The following is a 20,139-nucleotide window of genomic DNA, read 5'->3' on the forward strand; positions in this document are numbered from 1 at the left end:
ACTTGTGCATATTAGAGTTTAAAACAATGAAGAGATTTAGGAAAACTTGTTGAAGAAGCTGCCTTTAGTTTTCTTTAAGCTGAGAGAATACTTGCAGAGTCTGCCTAAAGGATGGAATTCTGAGAGACTACTGTTTGGTTTCAGTCAGGCTGTGCTGGTGTGCCTGTAGCTCACTGATTTGTTTTACATTCTTATCTGTCTTGTTCAGTAGTATGTCACCAAGACTGAACACAGGTTCTAAGATCTTGTGCCCATGTGCATTGTGATGCATTTTAGTGCTCAAGAAGACCTCTGGACCTAGATATAAAGATATAGGAGGTATTATTGTGTAAATAATAACGCAGAAGAGTGGTGGGAAATGCAGGTCACTGCCGTATTCAGGGAATGGTTTGAGAAGGGATTTGAGCAGGAGGGTAATTAACAGTATCAAATAAAGTAAGAAAAGTTTGATAAAGCAAATTGGAATGGTAGTCTACTGGATTTGAAGAAAGGTGGAAAGTGGATAGTAGAAGTCACCAGTACAGGAGACAGACTCAGTCAGGCAGAGCCAGACCACCTTGGTCAAAAGCTGGTGTTTATTACCCTTTTCCTTCAAATGAATAGATAGATAAAAAGCATGAGAGAGACTGGTCAAGAGTTGGAAGTGCTTTTGAAATATTTAATAAAATTTTAGGACACCAAGACCATCTATTATCTTTTCAACCTTCACAGAAGTCCTACTTGTACTCAGAACTTTTAATAAACATCAGTAATTATTTAGTTGAATAACATGGAGCCGTATTTCTTTTCAGAATTTCCTCAGTACCAAAAGAAGAACTACCCTGTTTCCTTCATATTTAGAGTTACTAAACGGAGATGGCGATAATCTTTGTTTCCCATAATAATATTAAAAAAGAATTTTTATCAAATACTAGGATTCTGTATGAACATACTATATATAAAGAATAAATCAAAGACATCAGTAATATTTGAGGAGTAAAGGAAGTGATTGCTACAATAGATGATCATTGTAACTTTAAGAAAGTGTTGTGATGACCCACCTCAAGCAGGGATTAGCAGACCCTGCTTTCTATTGCATTGGTCTATGCCATGCACTAACCTTGACTTTGATTTCTTTCATGCAGTACACAAGACCAGCTTCTGATGTCAACATGCTTGGGGAAATGATGTTTGGCTCAGTTGCCATGAGTTACAAAGGCTCCACCTTAAAGATACACTACATACGGTGAGGCTGCCCTTCTTCTAGTTGTGAGAAGTAGAATAGTAATGTTGACTTCTTAATTTAAAAAGCACATTTCTCCCCTCTCATTTTTTTTTTTTTAGCTCTCCTCCACAACTGATGATTAGTAAAGTCTTTTCTGCTAGAATGGGTAGCTTCTGTGGAAGTACAAATAAGTAAGTGTGGCTTTGCACCATTTTCCTATGTTTTTGTATCAGCTTCTAGAGAGTAATTCTTTGAGGGGAGTAAGAGATTTTGAAATGAGGAGCAAAGTAAGTACAGATTAGCAAAGGGTTTTAGGCATTTTCTAGTAACAGCAAGTAGGGAAAACCATTTGACTTTTTCAGGTGACCCTAGAGACAGATGACTTTGGTTGTTTGCTTTTGAGACAGGGTCTCATTTAGTCGAGGCTGGCCTCAAACTCAGAACTCAGTATGTAGCTGAGGATGACCTTGAATTCCTGATCCTTTGCCTCCTAGGTCCAGAGATAACAGATGTGTGCCATCACACCCAGTTTTATAGGATGCTGGGGATTGAACCCAGGGCTTCATGCATGCTAAGCAAATACTCTGTGAATTGAGTTATATGCCTATCCTGGCAAGTTATTTCTTATTTTGGGTCTCTACCAATCATTCCCTAAGTTCCTATTACCAAGCATCATGTTTTAATTTTCAGGGAAATATAAAATAAAGGGAGAAGAGGAGAGGGCTGCTTTGTGTTTTTAAGACAGGGTCTCACTTTCTTGCCCAGCCTCTCCTCAAACTCATGATAATGCTCCTGTCAGCCTCCTAAGGACTGAGGTTATAGGTGTGAGCCACCATTCCCAGCTTCATTTATTTCCCTCTAAAGGACTGAAGTGTACAAAGTTTCTCCCGGCTGTAGGGTGGGGCCACCTGTCCTAAACAGTCAGGTTAGCCTTTGTGACTTGGTAGTACTTAGCCATGCAATCTTTTTATTTTCACTTTTGGTTTTCCTCTTCTTTTTATACTTTGTGTAGACTAGAATACTGAAATGTCCAAACACCTACATTGAAACATTCCTTTATGCATTTTGAACTTTGAAATAGAGATATTTGGTAAACTTTCTTTTTTATAGGCCTAGGCAGATGTGGAACTATGTATCTCAGACTGGCCTTGAACTCATATAGCCTAGACTGACCTGGAACTCACTGTGTAGCCTAGGCTAGTCTTGAACTCATGGACTTCCAATCTCAACCCTTGAGTGCTGGGATTATAGACAAGATTCACCATGCTCAGCTTACATTTTTTAGTAGGAAAAAAATCATTTGTTACACTTTTGATAAATGTATAAACTTAAATCACATAACTTAAGGGGAAGGCTTAGAGATCAAGTGAGATCTGTTTTCCCTTACAGCCTTAGAGAATTAAATATATATTCCTCTGCATATTTTGGTACCATTGAACAAGTCTTTTCTTACCTTTCAACAATAGTTTGGGTGCTTACTTTTGAACTGTCATGACTTAAACCAATGTGGGAATTGATGTCTATTTCTTATTTTTTTGGTGAGGCTGTTGAGGCATGGTCTCTCTATGTAGCCTAGGCTGGCCTGGAATACAAGATCCTCATGCCTTTACTTCCTAAGTGCTGAGATTATAGTATGCACCACAGTACCTGACTGATACTGGTTTTTTTTTTTTGAGATTTTTTTTTTCCTGATCCTTGGGATAACCTAAATATTTGTCACACAAATGCCCTATATAATAAAATATTGAGCTGAGATTTAAGTAAAAACTATTTTGGCTTCATTATGCTATATGATCTTCAGATTGTTGATACTTAGTTTCTTGCTAAAAAATACATTTAAAAATCTATTTGACTCATATTTTTTATGAATAATTCTAACATTTTACAAGTGAGAGGATCACCATTTCTAATCTATCTTTCTCCTGAGAAAGGTTGGTGAATAGTCATAGATGTTAACCAAGAGTTAAAATTAATTTCATTTTGAGTGTTTATCTAAAACCCTTGAAATGAATAGCAACTTCTTGGGTATCAGTTTCTGAAACAAAAAATTACAAATGAAATTTTAAAATGAATAGCATTATAGAAGCTGTCAGTCACTGAAACACAGAGCTTGGCATTCCATTTACAGACAGCGAAATGGTTAGCAATGCAGTTGTACAGGTAATTGTATAAATTGGCCCCTTCCAAACAGTTTTTGTTTTTCTCCAACAAATGACCCCCACCATAGCTATTTAACTCCCTTTGGCACATATGAAAATTTAATTGTTTATAACAAAAAATACTGAGTAAGTGATTAGTTGTTGTCTATATTTAGGAATTTACTAGAAAACAACTTTATTAGCCTCTTGATGTTTCTCTCTTTCCCCCTCCCCCTCTCTATTTAGCTTGCAAGACAGCTTTGAATATATCAACCAAGATCCTCATGCTGGAAAACTGAGCACAAATCAGAATACTTTGGGTCCTTGTCGTCCTGGAAGTAACTTAGGTAAAACAAGACACACAAACAGATTTCTTCTATGAGTGCCATTATTGGGGGTGTGTTTTGCTTTATTTGAGTTTGTTGTGTTTTGGTTTAGTTTTGCATTATTTTTAATCTGTTTATTTGTATGTGTGTACTTTTGTTTGCGTCTTCTGTGTGTTTCTGCTTTAGGTCTACTGCAGGCGTGCAGCAGCAAACTGCTGCAGGGGGTGGCTGAAGGAGGACCTCTCCGGCTCACCCGGAGTGCTTCTTTCTTTGCAGGTTTGTGTGGAATGCTGAGCACAGTGTGGCCCACACATGTTAGTAAATCCTGTGCAGGTTCTTAGAAAAAAATCCTATTTATTCTTCTCTAGAAACGCAAAGGGCTTTTGTAGCGAGAGATACTGGTTTCAAATGCAGTCAAATTCATGCTATTCTGAAAGTTTCACCCATGAACCTCTGTTGTAAATGTCTTTGCTATTAACCCAATATAAGCTGATTTTTTATTTGAAACAAGCCCTTAGTGTTTCTAAGAGAATTAATTTTTTTTTCCTGATTTTTCCCAGGCATCTTCTGCCACTGTGGTCTGTTTCACTTTCTGAGGTGTTTTTATCCATTTATGCACTTGCATCGTTACCTGCATGGGGTATCTCTAAAAGTCATCTAATTAGAGCATGGAAGATTTCAGTCTCTCTCTCTCTCTCTCTCTCTCTCTCTCTCTCTCTCTCTCTCACCCTTTCACCTTCACACATATATTCACCTCCCCCCCCCCATTTATTAACTCATTCAAATCATTTAAATGAAATTTCTAGGTTCCTTACAGGTACAGTCATCTTGATATACCGTGTATGTTTTGACATTTACCTGGCTTTGCCAGCAAAGGCTATTAAATGTCTGTTGTAGTCTTGGCATGATTAACAAGTGTGGGGATTCTTCATTACTAACATTTTAGGTGTTAGTAAGGCAAAGGGCACTTTTTTATTCTATTCTTTTTTATAGCTTGAAATATGCTAAGCCCCATGGCTATATGATACGTAGTGAAAATGAAACCCTTCCACCTACATTGAATGATAGAATGTTATATATATGCTCTTAAAAATTTTGAAAACAAGCATATTTCAAAGATAGCTGGCAGGTACTGTATTCAGTCATGGCTCTGGGATTCTTGTCCATTTTAAAACTCACTAGAACAGTGTTTAGCTTCTCGCTTAGTAAATATGGAGCTTAGTCATTCTGAAGCATTTCTAGAAGTCTAAAACATGTTTTCCAAAATTCATACCAGGACATGAGTTTTTCTGAGTAACTTCAGTAACACCCTGCATGGGTGCATATGGAGAAGAAATGGGGAAAGACATACTAGAAAATGAATGTTTTTCTGTGTGCCAAGAGAGTGGATTATAAACATTTTTCAGTTTATGGAATGGGTTTTATCTATTTCTCTCCCTAAGTTGCCTATAGCCATTATGGAAACTAATTTAAAGCATTTCGAAAATAATGTACTGTTTAAATATTACTAAAAATGAAGAAAATGGCTAAAAATATCCCCTGAGAATGTTGAGTATATTAACCGCATGGATAGGTTATTATACAAGTTTTTTTTTTTTTTTTTAAGATTTGACTATTATTCAGAAGAGTCTACAGGCCCCAGTAGAGAAGGGGAAATGGCTTATTGGTTTTGTTTCTTATTTTCCCATCTTTCTTTGTTTGATTTTGCTAGCTAGTTAAATCTCTATTGTATATTAGGTCAATCACCAATGACCAATGACCTACTTTGAAATCTAAAAATTACTATAGTCATTTAAAAGTGTCTTTTCATCTTTGGAGAGCCTAATAATGTTTTCCTTGCATCTTTGTCATAGCACACAGCACACCAGTTGACATGCCAAGCAGAGGACAGAATGAAGACAGGGACAGTGGTATTGCTCGATCAGGTATTTCCTCTTATTAACTAATATAATTGGCTGTCCCTAATGGTACAGAAGTTGAGAAAATAGAAAAGGCTCCCCTCCCTCCTCCTCCTTCTTCTTGTTCTTCTTCTTTTCTTCTTTCTTTCTGTAGTCTAAGTCTTAAATGTCTAAGGATCTGCTGAAACTATGATGTTTAGCATCTAGAAATGATTGTACAATACAAGCTAATTTTACCTAATATTCAAATTCATATAAGCTACTATGTGCTGATAAATTTCTCCTGGTGGGAAGCTTCCTCGTGCCACCTGTGCTGGGAATTTGCTTGCTGACCACTAAGTATAGAATCAGGAGGGAACAGGTCTGTGGAGGTCTGCTGACCTATGGCAGTGAGAGCAGCTGCCAGCTGACCTGCTTGCCCTGTCTTCCATGATGCTGATCTAGACTGTTCCTCAGGTACTCCTTTCTGCTTACTTCCAGCCCTAAACCTGCCTTTAAAGTTCCTCGGTTTCTGCTTTTATGCATGAGTCTGCTTTTGATTTTTAATTTGTAGTTCAGATCTGAGGTGGGTTCTGTGTTTGAAGAGAAAGGTGATGAATTAGTAATTTGGAATGCAAGGACAGGGTGGTGTGTGGGACTTCGAATGGTGAATATGGATCCTGCAGGCAACCTTCCATTGAGAAGTAGGAGGAGCCTCCTGATTTTTCCTGTGACTGTGACTGTTTTATCAGAGGCCAGTCATCTGAGCAGCACTGGTCTTGGGCCTTGATGTCTTTCCTCCTGACCTTTTACTCATTTCTCACCTCCTATTGCCATCACTCTGCCTCAGAGGTCCTGTGCTCTTCAGGGTGGTGCCAGCCTCTTCACCCCACCCCCACCCCCCACCTACCCCCACAACCGAGTTGCTAATGAGAGATAATGGCTACCAAATTTCCTGGTTTGGTTTATATATAGGTCATGTTATCCAAAATATTTTATTTATGGATAAAATGGATTCATTTGGCGTTCCTAATAATTTCTGTGAAGTTAGGCTGGGAACCTTTGGTCAGAAATGTAACTTCCATTTATCAGACCAGTGTAATTTTCACTTATAGCTCCTTTTGGTTCAAACAAAATCTGAAGAGATAAAAAGTTGCATATGTAACTGGGCATGGTGGTGCACACCTTTAGTCCTAGCACTTGGGACTACAGGGAGACCCTGTAGCTATAGCCTATGTAGAGAGTGAATTCCAGGCCAGCTGGGGATACAGGGACACCCTGTTTCAAACAAACAAAAAAAAGATACGTATGATACATATGTAATATACTAAATAAATGAACTACATTTGTTTATGTTTGCTCAGGATAATTTCATTATTCCTTGTGGGTCACTTTTGAGTTCAGTTCATTAAAAATCACAGTACCTCTGCCTTGTGAGCCTGTGAGCAGGACTGGCTGGAGGTGGCCTTGGTATGGCTGAATTTCAAAGCAAGAAGGAATGGGCCCACTGTGGGGTGTGGAGTGGGGAGCATAACCCAGAACAAAGTGGTGCTTAGTTGATGTTGTTGCGTGTTGCCAGTAGGGTCTGCTGTGTTGACTTTGTGTGGGAAGAGTGCTTTTTTCTCCTGAAAAAGGATGAGCAGTGCTCCTGTGCCTGGGTTCTGTCCTGCTGCAGCATCGTTTCATTTGTGCCTGTTTTTGTTCCAAAATGAGATTGAGATTTGGAGAGAACTGATATCAAAGAAACATCATTAGGAGGAAGCTTGGGTTTTCCTAGTTCATTTATAAGCCAAAGTCTCACTTGTTTGATTCTTCAGAATTGAAATTGCGTCTGAAATGACTTTTCAAATTGGGGGCCAATTTGACACTGAGTATGTAAACCTGTGGCACCTAGACGCCATTGTTTCTCAAGCCCATGAAAGGGACTTGGGACTGACCAATGGGAATTTTGCGAGTTCAAGAAGACTAGCTTTCTGTGGTAGTTTGACACTCTCTACTTTTAGTTTCTGGGTTCCCCATGAGCTAGGCACAGGAATAGAGATGATGAGGAGGGCCGGAAGTGCCTGCCTGCATTTTGTTCCCCTTGCTCTTCTGGTAGGTGTGTTCTCTTTAAGTTGCTGTCTGCTTACCTAGAGCTGCTCTGAAATCCCAGAGTCCATGTCAAGGCAGGCGGGAACAAGTTCAGTACCTCTGGAGGGATTTGGCACTCTTTTAGCATAATTTCTGTCTTAGATTGTTTCTCTATTGCTGTGACAGAACACTCTGACCAATACCAACTTGAGGAGGAAAGGGTTTATTCAGCTTACATCTCCCAGGTCGCAGTTCATCAGGGAGCCCAAGATAGGAACTCGGGGCAGGAACCTGGAGGCAGGAGCTGGAGCACAGGCCATGGAGGAACGCTGCTTACTGGCTTGCTCTCCTGGCCTCTGCTCATCCTGCTTTCTTAGGCAACACAGGCCCACCTGCCCAGGGGTGGCACCACCCACAGGGGGCTGGATCCTCCCACATCACTCATCAAGAAGATGTCCCTCAGACATGGCCACAGACAGTCCAATAGAGGCAATTCCCTAATTGAGGCTCCCTCAACCCAGGTGTGTCAAGTTGACACTAAAGCTCTCCAGCACACAAACGCTTAAGGTTCTTATAGTATTCTAGTGTGATGGCTAATCCTGGGTGTCAACTTGACTGGATCTGGGATTAACTGAAATGAGAAAGATCTTCTTGATTAGATCATCTGAAGCTGGAAGACACACCCTAAATGTGTGGGTTACCTTCTGATGGCAGCCTGTATAAAAGGCCAAGACAGAGGAGAATGCCTGGCTTCTTGCTGCTTGCCTTCTCTCTCGCTGGTGAGTTCGTCTTGCTGCTGTAGACTGAAGACTAGCTGATCTTTTGGAATTTGTCAGACCTTCAGCACCATCTTGGGACTACTGACACATCCAGCCTCATGGACTGAGGGACTATGGATTCTCAGCCCCTCCAGTGTGGTGCAGCCATTGTTGGACTACTTGGACTCTATCCTGTGAGCTAAGTTGATAAATCTCTATACATATATATTCATTCTACCGGTTCTGTTTCTTTGGAGAACCCTGACTAATACAGATTGTGGTACCAGGAGTGGTTCTAGAGAAACAGAATTGAAAGGATGAATTTCTATAATGGGCTTGTTGGTATTTGGAGCAAGCTCTCCAACTCAGAGTCTTCAGATAGCATGGAGTGGAAATCTGTGGTTATTTGAAATAATTATGGAGATAGACGCATAATTATTTGAAATAATTATGGAGATAGACGCATTTGAATCTCCTAACTCATCTCTTGTGAAGAGCAAGAAATTTAGTGGAAAAATAATGATGCTGGCTGGTTACTTCTAGCATCTCTGGATAAAGTGATAAAGATAAACAATGAGCTTAGTGATAAAATTGACAAGCTCCAGATTTGAATCAAAAGTTTAAAAGTTTCTAAGTGTGCCCTGGAAGAGAATCTTCTCTCCAGCACCCAGAGAGCTAAAGCTGCAGAAAATCAAGCTGGAGCCCTTATTATACGTTTGGCTGACCTACAACACAAATTTAATTCCCAGCCTCAAAGGGTGTCAGCAGTAAAGGTGAGGGCATTGGTAGGGAAAGACTGGAATCCTGACACGTGGGATGGAGATGTGTGGGAGAGCCCTGAGGAGGCTGAGGGCTTTGAATCCTCAGACTCTGAGGAATTTGATTCACCTGATGAATTAATCTCTCCACCCTTAGCAGACCCACCCTCCCCACCATGCCTAATCCCATTGTGGAAACTAATCCCATTCAGGGAGACAAATCTGATGTCCCTCAGGGCCCAGTTGTTGTTGCCTCTAGACCTATAACCAGACTCAAAGCTAAACAGGCCCCTAGAGGAGAGATAGAAAGTGTGGTCCATGAGGAGGTGCGCTACACCACTAAAGAACTTAGTGAATTTGCTAATTCATTCAAGCAGAAGTCTAATGAATATGTCTGGGAATGGATTTTAAGCGTATGGGATAATGGTGGAAGGAACATAAAACTGGATCAGACTGAGTTTATTGACATGGGCCCCCTGACTGGAAGCTCTTGCAGTTAGAAAAGGTGTTAAGCCAGGCATGGTGGTGCACGCCTTTAATCCCAGCACTTGGGAGGCAGAGGCAGATGGATCTTTGTAAGTTCGAGGTCAGCCTGGTCTACATAGTAAGTTCCAGGACAAGGTGCTACAAGGAGACCCTGTCTCAAAAAGTCCAAAAAAAAAAAAAAAAGTTAAAAGTTTATTTGATTGGTTGGCTGAGGTATTTATAAAAAGATGGCCTACTGACAGAGAGCTGGAGATACCTGATATCCCTTGGCTTAGTGTTGATGAAGGGATTGTAAGGCTCAGGCAAATTGGTATGTCCTCCACAATGGGAGGGCCCAGAGGACACGCCTTTTATTCATTTTATAAGATGGAAAGTACTGAGAGAGACACCAGAACGTTTGAAGAGCTTTGTTTTTGCTCTTTTCCTTATGCCGAATCTTACAGTTGGAGATGCTGCTGCTCAATTGCATAAACTAAATGTAAATGTAATAGGTGTAACAGGACCTCGGAGTAGGGGTCAGGTGGCAGTATTGAATTACCAAAGACAAGGTGAGCGTACTTATCATAATGGGCGGCAAAGGCAAAACAATACCTACAATGGCATGACTCGAATGGACCTGTGGTACTGGCTAATCAATCATGGTGTTTCCAGGGACCACATACATAAGAAGCCTACTAAGTTTTTATTTGATCTATATAAGCAGAAAAGCTCTAGGACGAATGACAGGAAGTCAGTATTGGATTGTAGCAATAGAGAATCTCGCTCAGTCAGCCAATTTCCAGACTTGAGACAGTTTAGAGACCCAGAACCCCTTGAATGAAGGGAAGGCTGGTGCCCTTGAGGTAGGACCTTGTTACAGTACCAAAGAGTTATGCTGTTCGCCTCTCACCTATCCTTCCCAGACATTCCGCGGTCTATTGGATACTGGTTCTGAGTTGACACTGATTCCAGGAGATCCTAAAAAGCATTGTGGCCCTCCAGTTAAAGTAGGGGCTTATGGAGGTCAGGTGATAAATGGAGTTTTGGCTGAAGTCTGACTGACGTGGGTCCAGTGGGTCCCCGAACTCATCCTGTGGTTATTTCCCCAGTACCAGAATGTATAATTGGGATAGATATACTTAGGAATTGGCAGAATCCCCACATTGGTTCCCTGACCTGTGGAGCAAAGGCTATTATGGTTGGAAAGGCCAATTAGAAACCACTGGAATTGCTTCTGCCAGGGAAAATAGTGAACCAAAAACAGTATTGTATCCCTGGAGGGATTACAGAAATTAGTGCTTCCATCAAGGATTTGAAAGATGGAGGGGTGGTGATTCCCACCACATCTCCCTTTAACTCTCCTGTTTGGCCTGTGCAGAAGACAGATGGGTCATGGAGAATGACAGTTGACTATCGAAAACTTAATCAAGTAGTGACTCCAATTGCAGCTGCTGTACCAGATGTGGTTTCCTTACTTGAGCAGATTAATACATCTCCTGGTACCTGGTATGCAACTATTGATTTGGCAAATGCTTTCTTCTCAATACCGGTTCGTAAGGACCACCAGAAGCAATTTGCTTTCAGCTGGCAAGGCCAACAGTATACCTTTACTGTCCTGCCTCAAGGGTATATTAACTCTCTAGCATTGTGCCATAACTTGGTTCAAAGGGATCTTGATCGCCTGACTCTTCCACAAAATATCACACTGGTCCACTATATTGATGACGTTATGCTGATTGGATCCAGTGAGCAGGAAGTAGCAGACAGTCTGAAGTTGTTGGTAAAGCATATGCGCATGAGAGGATGGAAAATAAATCCAACCAAGATTCAAGGGTCTTCTACCTCAGTGAAATTTCTAGGAGTTCAGTGGTGTGGAGCATGCAGAGACATTCCTTCTAAGGTGAAGAATAAGTTGTTGCACTTGGCCCCTCCCTCCACCAAGAAAGAAGTACAACACTTGGTGGGCCTGTTTGGATTCTGGAGGCAGCACATTCCTCATTTGGGTGTGTTACTACAACCCATTATCAAGTGACCTTTGAGTGGGGCCTGGAACAGGAAAGGGCTCTTCAACAGGTCCAGGCTGCTGTACAAGCTGCCCTGCCCCTAGGGCCATATGATCCAGCAGACCCGATGGTGCTTGAGGTATCAGTGGCAGATAAAGATGCTGTTTGGAGTCTCTGGCAGGCCCCCAGAGGGGAATCACAGTGGAAGCCATTGGGATTTTGGAGTAAGGCTTTGCCTTCATCTGAGGACAACTATTCTCCCTCTGAGAGACAGCTCTTAGCCTGCTGTTGGGCCTTAGTGGAAATTGAATGTTTGACAATGGGCCACCAAGTCACCATGAGACAGGAGCTGCCCATCATGAGCTAGGTGTTATCTGACCCACCCTCCAAGCCATAAAGTAGGCCGTGCACAGCAACAGTCCATTATCAAATGGAAGTGGTATATACGTGATCGGGTTCTAGCAGGCCCAGAGGGCACAAGCAAGTTACGTGAAGAAGTTGCCCAAATGCCTATAGTTCCTACTGTTACGATGCCTCCTGTTCTCAAGTATGCACCTATGGCTTCATGTGCCCTACCATCGATTGAGGAAGAGAAGACTAGGGCTTGGTTTACAGATGGTTCTGCACGCTATGCAGGCACTACTCAGAAATGGACAGCTAAAGCATTACAGCCAATTTCTAGAACAACCCTGAAGGACACTGGGCAAGGAAAGTCTTCACAGTGGGCAGAACTTCAGGCAGTGCACATGGTCGTGCAATGGCTTCATGTGCCCTACCATCGATTGAGGAAGAGAAGACTAGGGCTTGGTTTACAGATGGTTCTGCACGCTATGCAGGCACTACTCAGAAATGGACAGCTAAAGCATTACAGCCAATTTCTAGAACAACCCTGAAGGACACTGGGCAAGGAAAGTCTTCACAGTGGGCAGAACTTCAGGCAGTGCACATGGTCGTGCATTTTTCTTGGAAGGAGAAATGGCCAGAAGTGCGATTATATACTGATTCATGGGCTGTAGCCAATGGTTTGGCTGGATGGTCAGGGACTTGGAAAGAGCATGATTGCAAAATTGGTGAGAAAGACATTTAGGGAAGAAGTATGTGGCTAGATCTCTCCAAATGGGCAAAGGATGTGAACATCCTTGTGTCTCATGTAAATGCTCATCAAAAGGCGGCTTCAGCAGAAGATGAGTTCAATAATCAAGTAGATCGGATGACCCGCTCTGTGGACTGTCAGCTTCTTTCTTCAGCTATCCCTGTCATTGCTCAATGGGCCCATGAACAAAGTAGCCATGGTGGCAGAGATGGAGTTTATGCATGGGCTTAACAGCATGGACTCCCACTCACAAAAGCTGACCTGGCTACAGCTGCTGATGAATGTCAGATCTGTCAACAGCAGAGACCAGCACTGAGCCCCCAATATGGCACTCTTCTCCGTGGCTACTAGCCTGCAACATGGTGGCAAGTTGGACCACTTCCATCTTGGAGGGTTCAGCATTTATTCCCTACAGGAATAGACACTTATTATTATTATTTGCCTTTCCTGCATGTAATGCTTCTGCCAAAACTACCATCCAGGGACTTACAGGATGCCTTATCTACTATCAGGGTATTCCGTACAGCATCGCTTCTGACCAGGGAACTCACATCACAGCCAAAGAAGTGTGACAGTGGGCCCATGGTCATGGAATCCACTGGTCTTACCATGTTCCCCACCATCCTGAAGCAGCTGGCTTGATAGAACAATGGAATGGCCTCTTAAAGACACAGTTACAGTGCCAATTAGGTGGCAATAGCCTGGAGGGCTGGGGCAGGGTCCTCCAGAAGGCAGTGTATGCTTTGAATCAGCATCCAATATATGGTACAGTTTCTCCTATAGCCACAATTCACTAAGAAAGGAGTAACAGTATTAGGAGGGGTGATTGACCCAGACTACCAGGGGGCAATAGAACTTGTTCTACACAATGGTTGTAATGACGATTATATCTGGTAGGTACGAGATTCCTTAGGGTGACTTTTGGTGTTACCATGTCCTGTGTTTAAGATCAATGGCAAACTGTAACAACCCAATCCAGACAGCACAACAAATGGCCCAGACCCTTCAGGGATGAAAGTATGGGTCAGTCCTCCAGGGAAAGCGCCAAGACCTGCAGAGGTGCTTGCTGATGGCAGAGGAAGTGCAGAATGAGTGATAGAGGAAGGTGGTTACAAATATCAACTTAGGCCACATGACCAGTTACTGAAATGTGGATTATAATTGATATGAGTATTTTTGTCATATTTAGTTAAGAATAGGCTTGTGCATGTATACATATATGTTAAGCAGATACTTGTATTATTGTTTTTTGAATGTGTAATTGAGATGTGTTAAGTGGTTAAGTGTGACCCTATATGATTATATTGGGTTATGAGACACTAAAGGACTAAGCATTCCTCGAAGACCTCATCACCTACTCTAAGATACATAATGCGTTGGTCATTGTATGATGGGATAGTTATATCATGTTAGGTGAAATTATGACCTCAATATTGTTTTCACTTGAAAATTAAGCATGACATAGATGCTACTGGGTGTCAGGTTGACAAGGGGTAGACTTGTGATGGCTAATCCTGGGTGTCAGTTTGACCGGACCTGGGGTTAACTGAAATGAGAGAGATCTTCTTAATTGGATCATCTGAAGCAGGAAGACACACTCTAAATATGGGGGTTACCTTCTGATGGCAGCCCGTATTAAAGGCCATGGCAGAGGAGAGTGCCTGGCTTCTTGCTGCTTGCCTTCTTTCTCACTGGTGAGTTTGTCTTGCTGCTGTAGACTGAAGACTTAGCTGATCTTTTGGAATTCGTCAGCCCTTCAATGCCAGATTGGGACTACTGAGACATCCGGCCTCGTGTACTGAGCAACTACTGATCCTCAGCCTCTCCAGTGTGGTGCAGCCATTGTTGGACTACTTGGACTCTATCCTTTGAGCTAAGCTGATAAATCTCTATACATATATATTCATTCTACCGGTTCTGTTTCTTTGGAAAACCCTAATACATCTAGTCTCTAAGATTTCTTGTCCTGGGTTAAGCCTGATGGTACATGCTGGCAAGCCTAACACTCAGAAGACTGAGGCAGGAGGACTACAAGTTTGAGTCTAGCCTGTGTTACAAAAACAAATGTTTTTCCTTCTTACCTACCTTAAGATCCAAGTTCTGAGGCAGAATAGGGGCACCAAGTGTTAGGGTTTTTTTTGTTTTTTTTTTTTTAATTCATTTTGCTTTTAGGAGATGTAGAGGAATTAAAGACATTGTTTATTCTCATGGAAGATGTAAAGGAATTAAAGACATTGTTTATTCTCTTTTAGTCCTATAATTTAAACTTCTGTCTAGAGAAGAATTGAGATAAAGAATATTTCAAAATAGGCTTTAATTTTTGGCACATAGTTTTAAGATTTACAGAAAAGTTGGGAAGATAGTACAGTGTCTTCCTACTGCCCACCGCAACCTGCCTGTTACAAACATCCTGACACTAGTATGTACATTTATGGCAATTTGGGCACATTGGCATTCGCTAGTAGGTCATTTAGTTGTTCCCTTAAGTTTTTCCCTAATGCCTTTTTATGTTCCAGGAACATGTTACACTTAGTTGTCATGTCTCTTCAGACTTCTTTTCCTTAGACATTCTTTGTTTTTAATAATCCTATGGTTTAAAAGTTTTTCAATTTTTTTTATGTGTGTTTTGCCTGCATGTGTGCAAATGCACCTGTTTGTTCATTGCCTGTCTCTCACGCCCCAAAGTTGGGGAACAGGAGAAGGAAGTGTTGAATACCTTATGTCCTGGTCCTAAAAGTGCTCCTGAGTCATCTTGTGCATTTCTTGTAGCAGTCCTGGAGTTGGCGCTTTCATGTTCATGGAATACCACAGGTGGGCAATGCCAGTGAGGACAGTTGGGCGGGGAGTACATTCTTCCTGCTGTAGTCTCCTCTGCATGCTCCATCTCTATGTTTAAAAAAAAAAAAACTGATAATTTAAATAATTATTTTGAAGCAGGGTCTCACTAAATTGGACCCGGAAGGCCTTGACCTTGTGGTCTTCTTTCCTCAGCCTAGCGGGGATCACAGGGCTGTGCCATCACATCTAGCTAAAAAGGTATTTTTTAAGAAGTGATTCTAATAGTGATTGCTATTAGAAATATTCAAGTAAGGGAGTTGGAAAGATGACACACTGTGTAAAGTACTTGCTAAGAAGTGTGAGGACCTGGGTTCAGATCTCTGTAACCCATGCAATCTAGACATGGTAGTACACATCTGAAATCCCTGTGCTCCTGTGGAAAGATGAGCTGTGGAGACAGGATAATCCCTAGAAGCTCATGGTGAACTAGCCTGGCATATGCAGCAGTGAATCTCAAGAGACCCTGTCTCAAACCAGGTGGAAGGTGAGGACTGACAGGCACAGATACACACACATACACACACACGCATGCACGCATGCACACCTGCACGCATGTACACACACACACACACAAACTTACTCATATACTCAAAAGGTTAAAAACGAGGAAGAAGTTTTCAAGTAAGGCCTGGGAGGGAATTGAGGACACTGAAGTAGCATTTGCAGGGCTCACCAGCTACCAGGATTGGGATTTCCAAGGGAGGTGGGCAGAACATGCGCAACACTCTAGTTTCTGACTTGAGAAAATAAGCACTAACCAGTGCAGTAGAAAGCAAGGGGAGGCAAGGGAGACAGATAGGAGATGCTTTTTTAGCTAAAGTGTCTCAAAATTCTCCAGTTGTCTACTATATTTAGAAAGAAGAAGCTGTCTTGAAAGAGATGGGTTGGAACAGAAAGTGAAATTTGGAAGTCTTGAGAACACAGTTATCAAGTAGTGTAGACTTGCAAGGGTGGTGTTGAGACCAGTATCATGGAGCCAGTTCCACTGTAGGAGCTCTTCCTCATCAAAGCATTCAAATTTGGCTGGAAAGATACTTTTCCCACAACTGCATTTTCTCTGCCCTTGAAGTGATCAGTATGAGAAAAACTGTTAATACTTTTCAATCATTTTCTTTTACATGAACCTTCAGAGTAAGTGCAGGTATTATCCAAGTGTTCAAATAAAATGTGTCTCATCTATTCTGCAGAAACAGGATGGACTCCCTCCTGACATTCAATTTGTTAAAACTAATAACATCACATGCAGACTTCAAGAGTGTAAGATTTTCTGTGGGGAGCAGGGTGGGCTTTTCAGGCTGGCCAGGCAGCTTGAGAGAACAGGGTGGGGAGACCAGCTTGGGACTTGTGTGCGGTTAAGAGCTCCTGTGTGGGGTTAGAACTTCTCACTGGCATCAGAGCAAAGCTCCCATTTTCCTTATCAGCTTGTCCAAGTGAGAAACAGGAGGGGACAGGAGGTGGGAGGTGAGGTGCAGAAGGGGATAGAGGGTGGGGGTCAGGAGGAGGAGATAGGAGGTAGGGATGAGGAGCAGGAGGGGGCAGGAGGTGGGGATGAGGAGCAGGAGGGGACAGGGGGTTGGGGATGAGGAGCAGGAGGGGACAGAAGCGGGGGATGAGGAGCAGGAGGGGACAGAAGCGGGGGATGAGGAGCAGGAGGGGACAGGGGGTGATGATGAGAAGGAGGGGACAGGCTGGGGTGAAGCTTCAAAGCTGTCAGCAGACAAGCAGCCATTGATGAAGTCCATCCACATGGCCCCATCATGGCTGACCTTTGTGCCTTGGCCTTCACTGACTTAATCAGTACAGCGCTCGGAGAGAAGAGTGGGAAGTTCGTTCTTCTTTTGGGTGTTTGGTGTTTGTAGTTCTGGTGACTGAACCTAGGGCCTTGCTCTCTTTCTGCCACTGAGCTACAACTCCAGCCCTTGGTAGTTTTAAGGTGTTGTCTGCACAAGGGAGGGGCTATGGCACCCTATTGACCTGTGCCCACAGGTGAAGGCTTGAGTTGTAGCCTGTTTGAGTCTTAGCTGTACAACCTGGAATCCTGTGGGAGCATGAAAGGGAGGAGGCCTCCCAGGAACTATGGTCATCTCCCATACTCTCCTGACTCCCCTGGGAGGCTGTCATTGGTTCCTGCACTGACTCTCAAAGCTAGGCTACAGGATACAAAACTTCTTAGCCATACTGTGAGTGTCCCACAGCTTCTGTTGAGGGCACTGGCCATTTTTTTTTTTGGTGTCTTTTTGGTATGTGATAATTATAACTGAAACCTGACATCTTTGGTATATTCTTTTTGCTACCTGTATAAGTAATAAACTGTCCAGATTTAAAGTGTCTGTTTGTGCCCGGTGTGGTGGCACACACCTTTAATCCCAACACTTGGGAGGCAGAGGCAAGGGAATCTCTATGAGCTCAATGCCAACATGGTCTACATAGTGCGTTCCAGGCCAGCTGGTGCTACAGGTAGACCCTGTCTCAAAAGGACCAAAATAAAATAAAATAAACACCAAAAGCCAAAATAAAACAAAGCAATGTCTACAGAAATGTGGACCAGTCACTAAAGCATTGATTGAAATAAATTCACACTGCAGTTAAAATGTCTGCTTGTATGCTGGGAGTTACTGCCTTGGCCTTGCTCAGTTCTGCTTTTCTTACATATGTGACCTTGACAGTCTGTACTGTAGGTTGGGCAGAGCTCAGTTTCTTCATTATTTTTTTCTCATATTTCAAGCCAGACCTTTGATATTTTCCTCAAATGAATTATTTACATTTCGAAGTTTATTGATTTCTTTCTTTGTTTACTTACTGGTGCTGAGGGGAAAACCTCAGGTCCTCACAGATGCTGGTCAAACTTCCATCTCAGTCCTAAAATTTAGGCTGCCACATTTTCTTTCCCTCCCTCCTCCCTCTCCCTCACTTTCTTGTTTTTTCTGTGTGTGCATGCTCATGTGCATGCACGTGTGTGGAGGCCTAGGGTGGGTGTCATTCTTAGGAACCATCTGCCTTGGGTCGTTTTGTTTGTTGAGACAGGGTCTCTTAGTGTCCTAGAGCTGGCTACTCTAACCCAGAGACCCAGAGTCTCCACCTTCGTAGTGCTGGGACTGCAGGGACATTCCATGGCTTTTTACGTGAGTGCTGGGGTTAACTCAAGTTTCCTGCTTGCCTGGGAAGTATTTAGCAACTGAAATGTATCCCCAGCCATGCTGTAGCTCTTTCCTTTGTAAAGTTAAGTTTTTATATATTTGTTTAAGAAAAAATAGAATTAAAAAATAACACAAATGAGTCAAAACTATAAGGAATCTAGGAATAAATATGAGGGAAGATAACTCCACTGAGAAATTTTTAGAACTTTACTAAAACAAGACTTTAAGTGGAATGAGAAATCAAGTTGTAGAGATTAACCCATAAATTTCAGTATCGTTGAATTAAAATCCTTTTGAACTCCAACTAAGTAACTGTGTGGAAGAAGAAAGGACCAGAGTTTTAGGCTTTTAATCTGTTACAGACTCTTCATTCTTAGAGCCCAGACTACGAATAATAGACATTCAGTGACTGAGTAATTTTCTTGGTGGCAGCAAGGACAGAGACACAGCCCAGCCTATCACCCACGGCAACCTGCGGAGTTCCCTTCATCCTTTAGGGACCTTGACTCGGGCAAACTCAGGAATCAGAGCTTCAATACAGAAATGACTTGCAGGGCAAGCCAGTGTGAAACAGAGTTGGGCTTTATTAAACGGCATTTTTAGTGGTTTTTAAGTACAAGGGTCAAAGAAAGAGGTGCGCAGGAAGAAAGCAAAGCACAGTCAAGTGTGGATGTAAACTCAGGGAGTGTCACGATTGAGTGTATGCATTAGTACAACTGAATGGTAGACATTCACCATATATACCATTTTGATGATTCTCAGAAGGTTGCTAAGAGACCTGTTTCAGTTCTCTCTCCCCTCCCCTGTTCATTCTCATATTCTCTGTCTCTCTCTGTCTCTCTCTCTCTCTCTGGATTATAGGGTGGTTCTGGAGCTGCCTCAGGTAGGATCATAATCTGATAAGTTAAAACCAGGAGTCACTAGGTTTGCCCAGGACATTAGGACATGTCACCTTACTCTCAAGGAGGTTTCTGGTGCGATTCCTAGACAATTGCAGATGTACTGTTGGGAATGGAGAAAGGCTTTAAGCAAATGTTAATTGTGTTGGAATTCTCTTTTTTTTAAAAATATTTTTATTTATTATTTTTATTTTTTGTGTATGCATGTATTGCCTGCATGTAGGTAATTGCACCCATGTCGTGCAATGCCCAAGGACAGAAGAGGCTGTTGGAGCCCCTGGAACTGGAGTTAACGGATAGTTGTTAGCTGCCATGTGGGTGTTGGGATTCGAACCTGGGTCTTCTGCAAGAACAGTCAGTGTTCTTAATCACTTAGCCATCTGTCCAGCCCCTATGTTGGAATTCTTGATACTCAGCTGCCAGGAGGCTTTACCTGCACTTTGGAGCAAGGGGCTTCTTTCCTTCCCTTGTCTCCATGTTCTTCCCTGCCTCATCTTGGGATATCAGTTTGGAGGATGTGGGTTATCAGTGAAACTGGACTAGAGTTTATATCCTAGATAGATAAGAAATTTT

The 20,139-nt window shown here is 42.3% G+C and overlaps 1 protein-coding gene across 7 annotated transcripts in view; it reads left to right on the top strand.

The window, feature by feature from the left end:
* Fnip2 (folliculin interacting protein 2) overlaps window positions 1–20,139 on the top strand; it is a 151,984-nt gene that overhangs the window by 70,612 nt on the left and 61,233 nt on the right. For 4 of the 7 annotated variants that reach the window (XM_017803532.2, XM_029556732.1, XM_029556734.1 and 1 more), the window contains 5 exons: window positions 1,125–1,225; window positions 1,324–1,395; window positions 3,589–3,689; window positions 3,855–3,944; window positions 5,522–5,593. In XM_017803532.2, the coding sequence (XP_017659021.1) occupies window positions 1,125–1,225; window positions 1,324–1,395; window positions 3,589–3,689; window positions 3,855–3,944; window positions 5,522–5,593 (436 nt within the window). The remainder of the gene's footprint in view (window positions 1–1,124; window positions 1,226–1,323; window positions 1,396–3,588; window positions 3,690–3,854; window positions 3,945–5,521; window positions 5,594–20,139) is intronic. The other 3 variants (XM_008854326.3, XM_017803533.2, XM_029556733.1) reach the window with 2 other exon arrangements.

Source organism: Nannospalax galili, unplaced genomic scaffold (genome assembly GCF_000622305.1).
Source record: "Nannospalax galili isolate Female #2095 unplaced genomic scaffold, S.galili_v1.0 scaffold305, whole genome shotgun sequence".
In the NCBI taxonomy this organism is placed as follows: Eukaryota; Metazoa; Chordata; class Mammalia; order Rodentia; family Spalacidae; genus Nannospalax; species Nannospalax galili.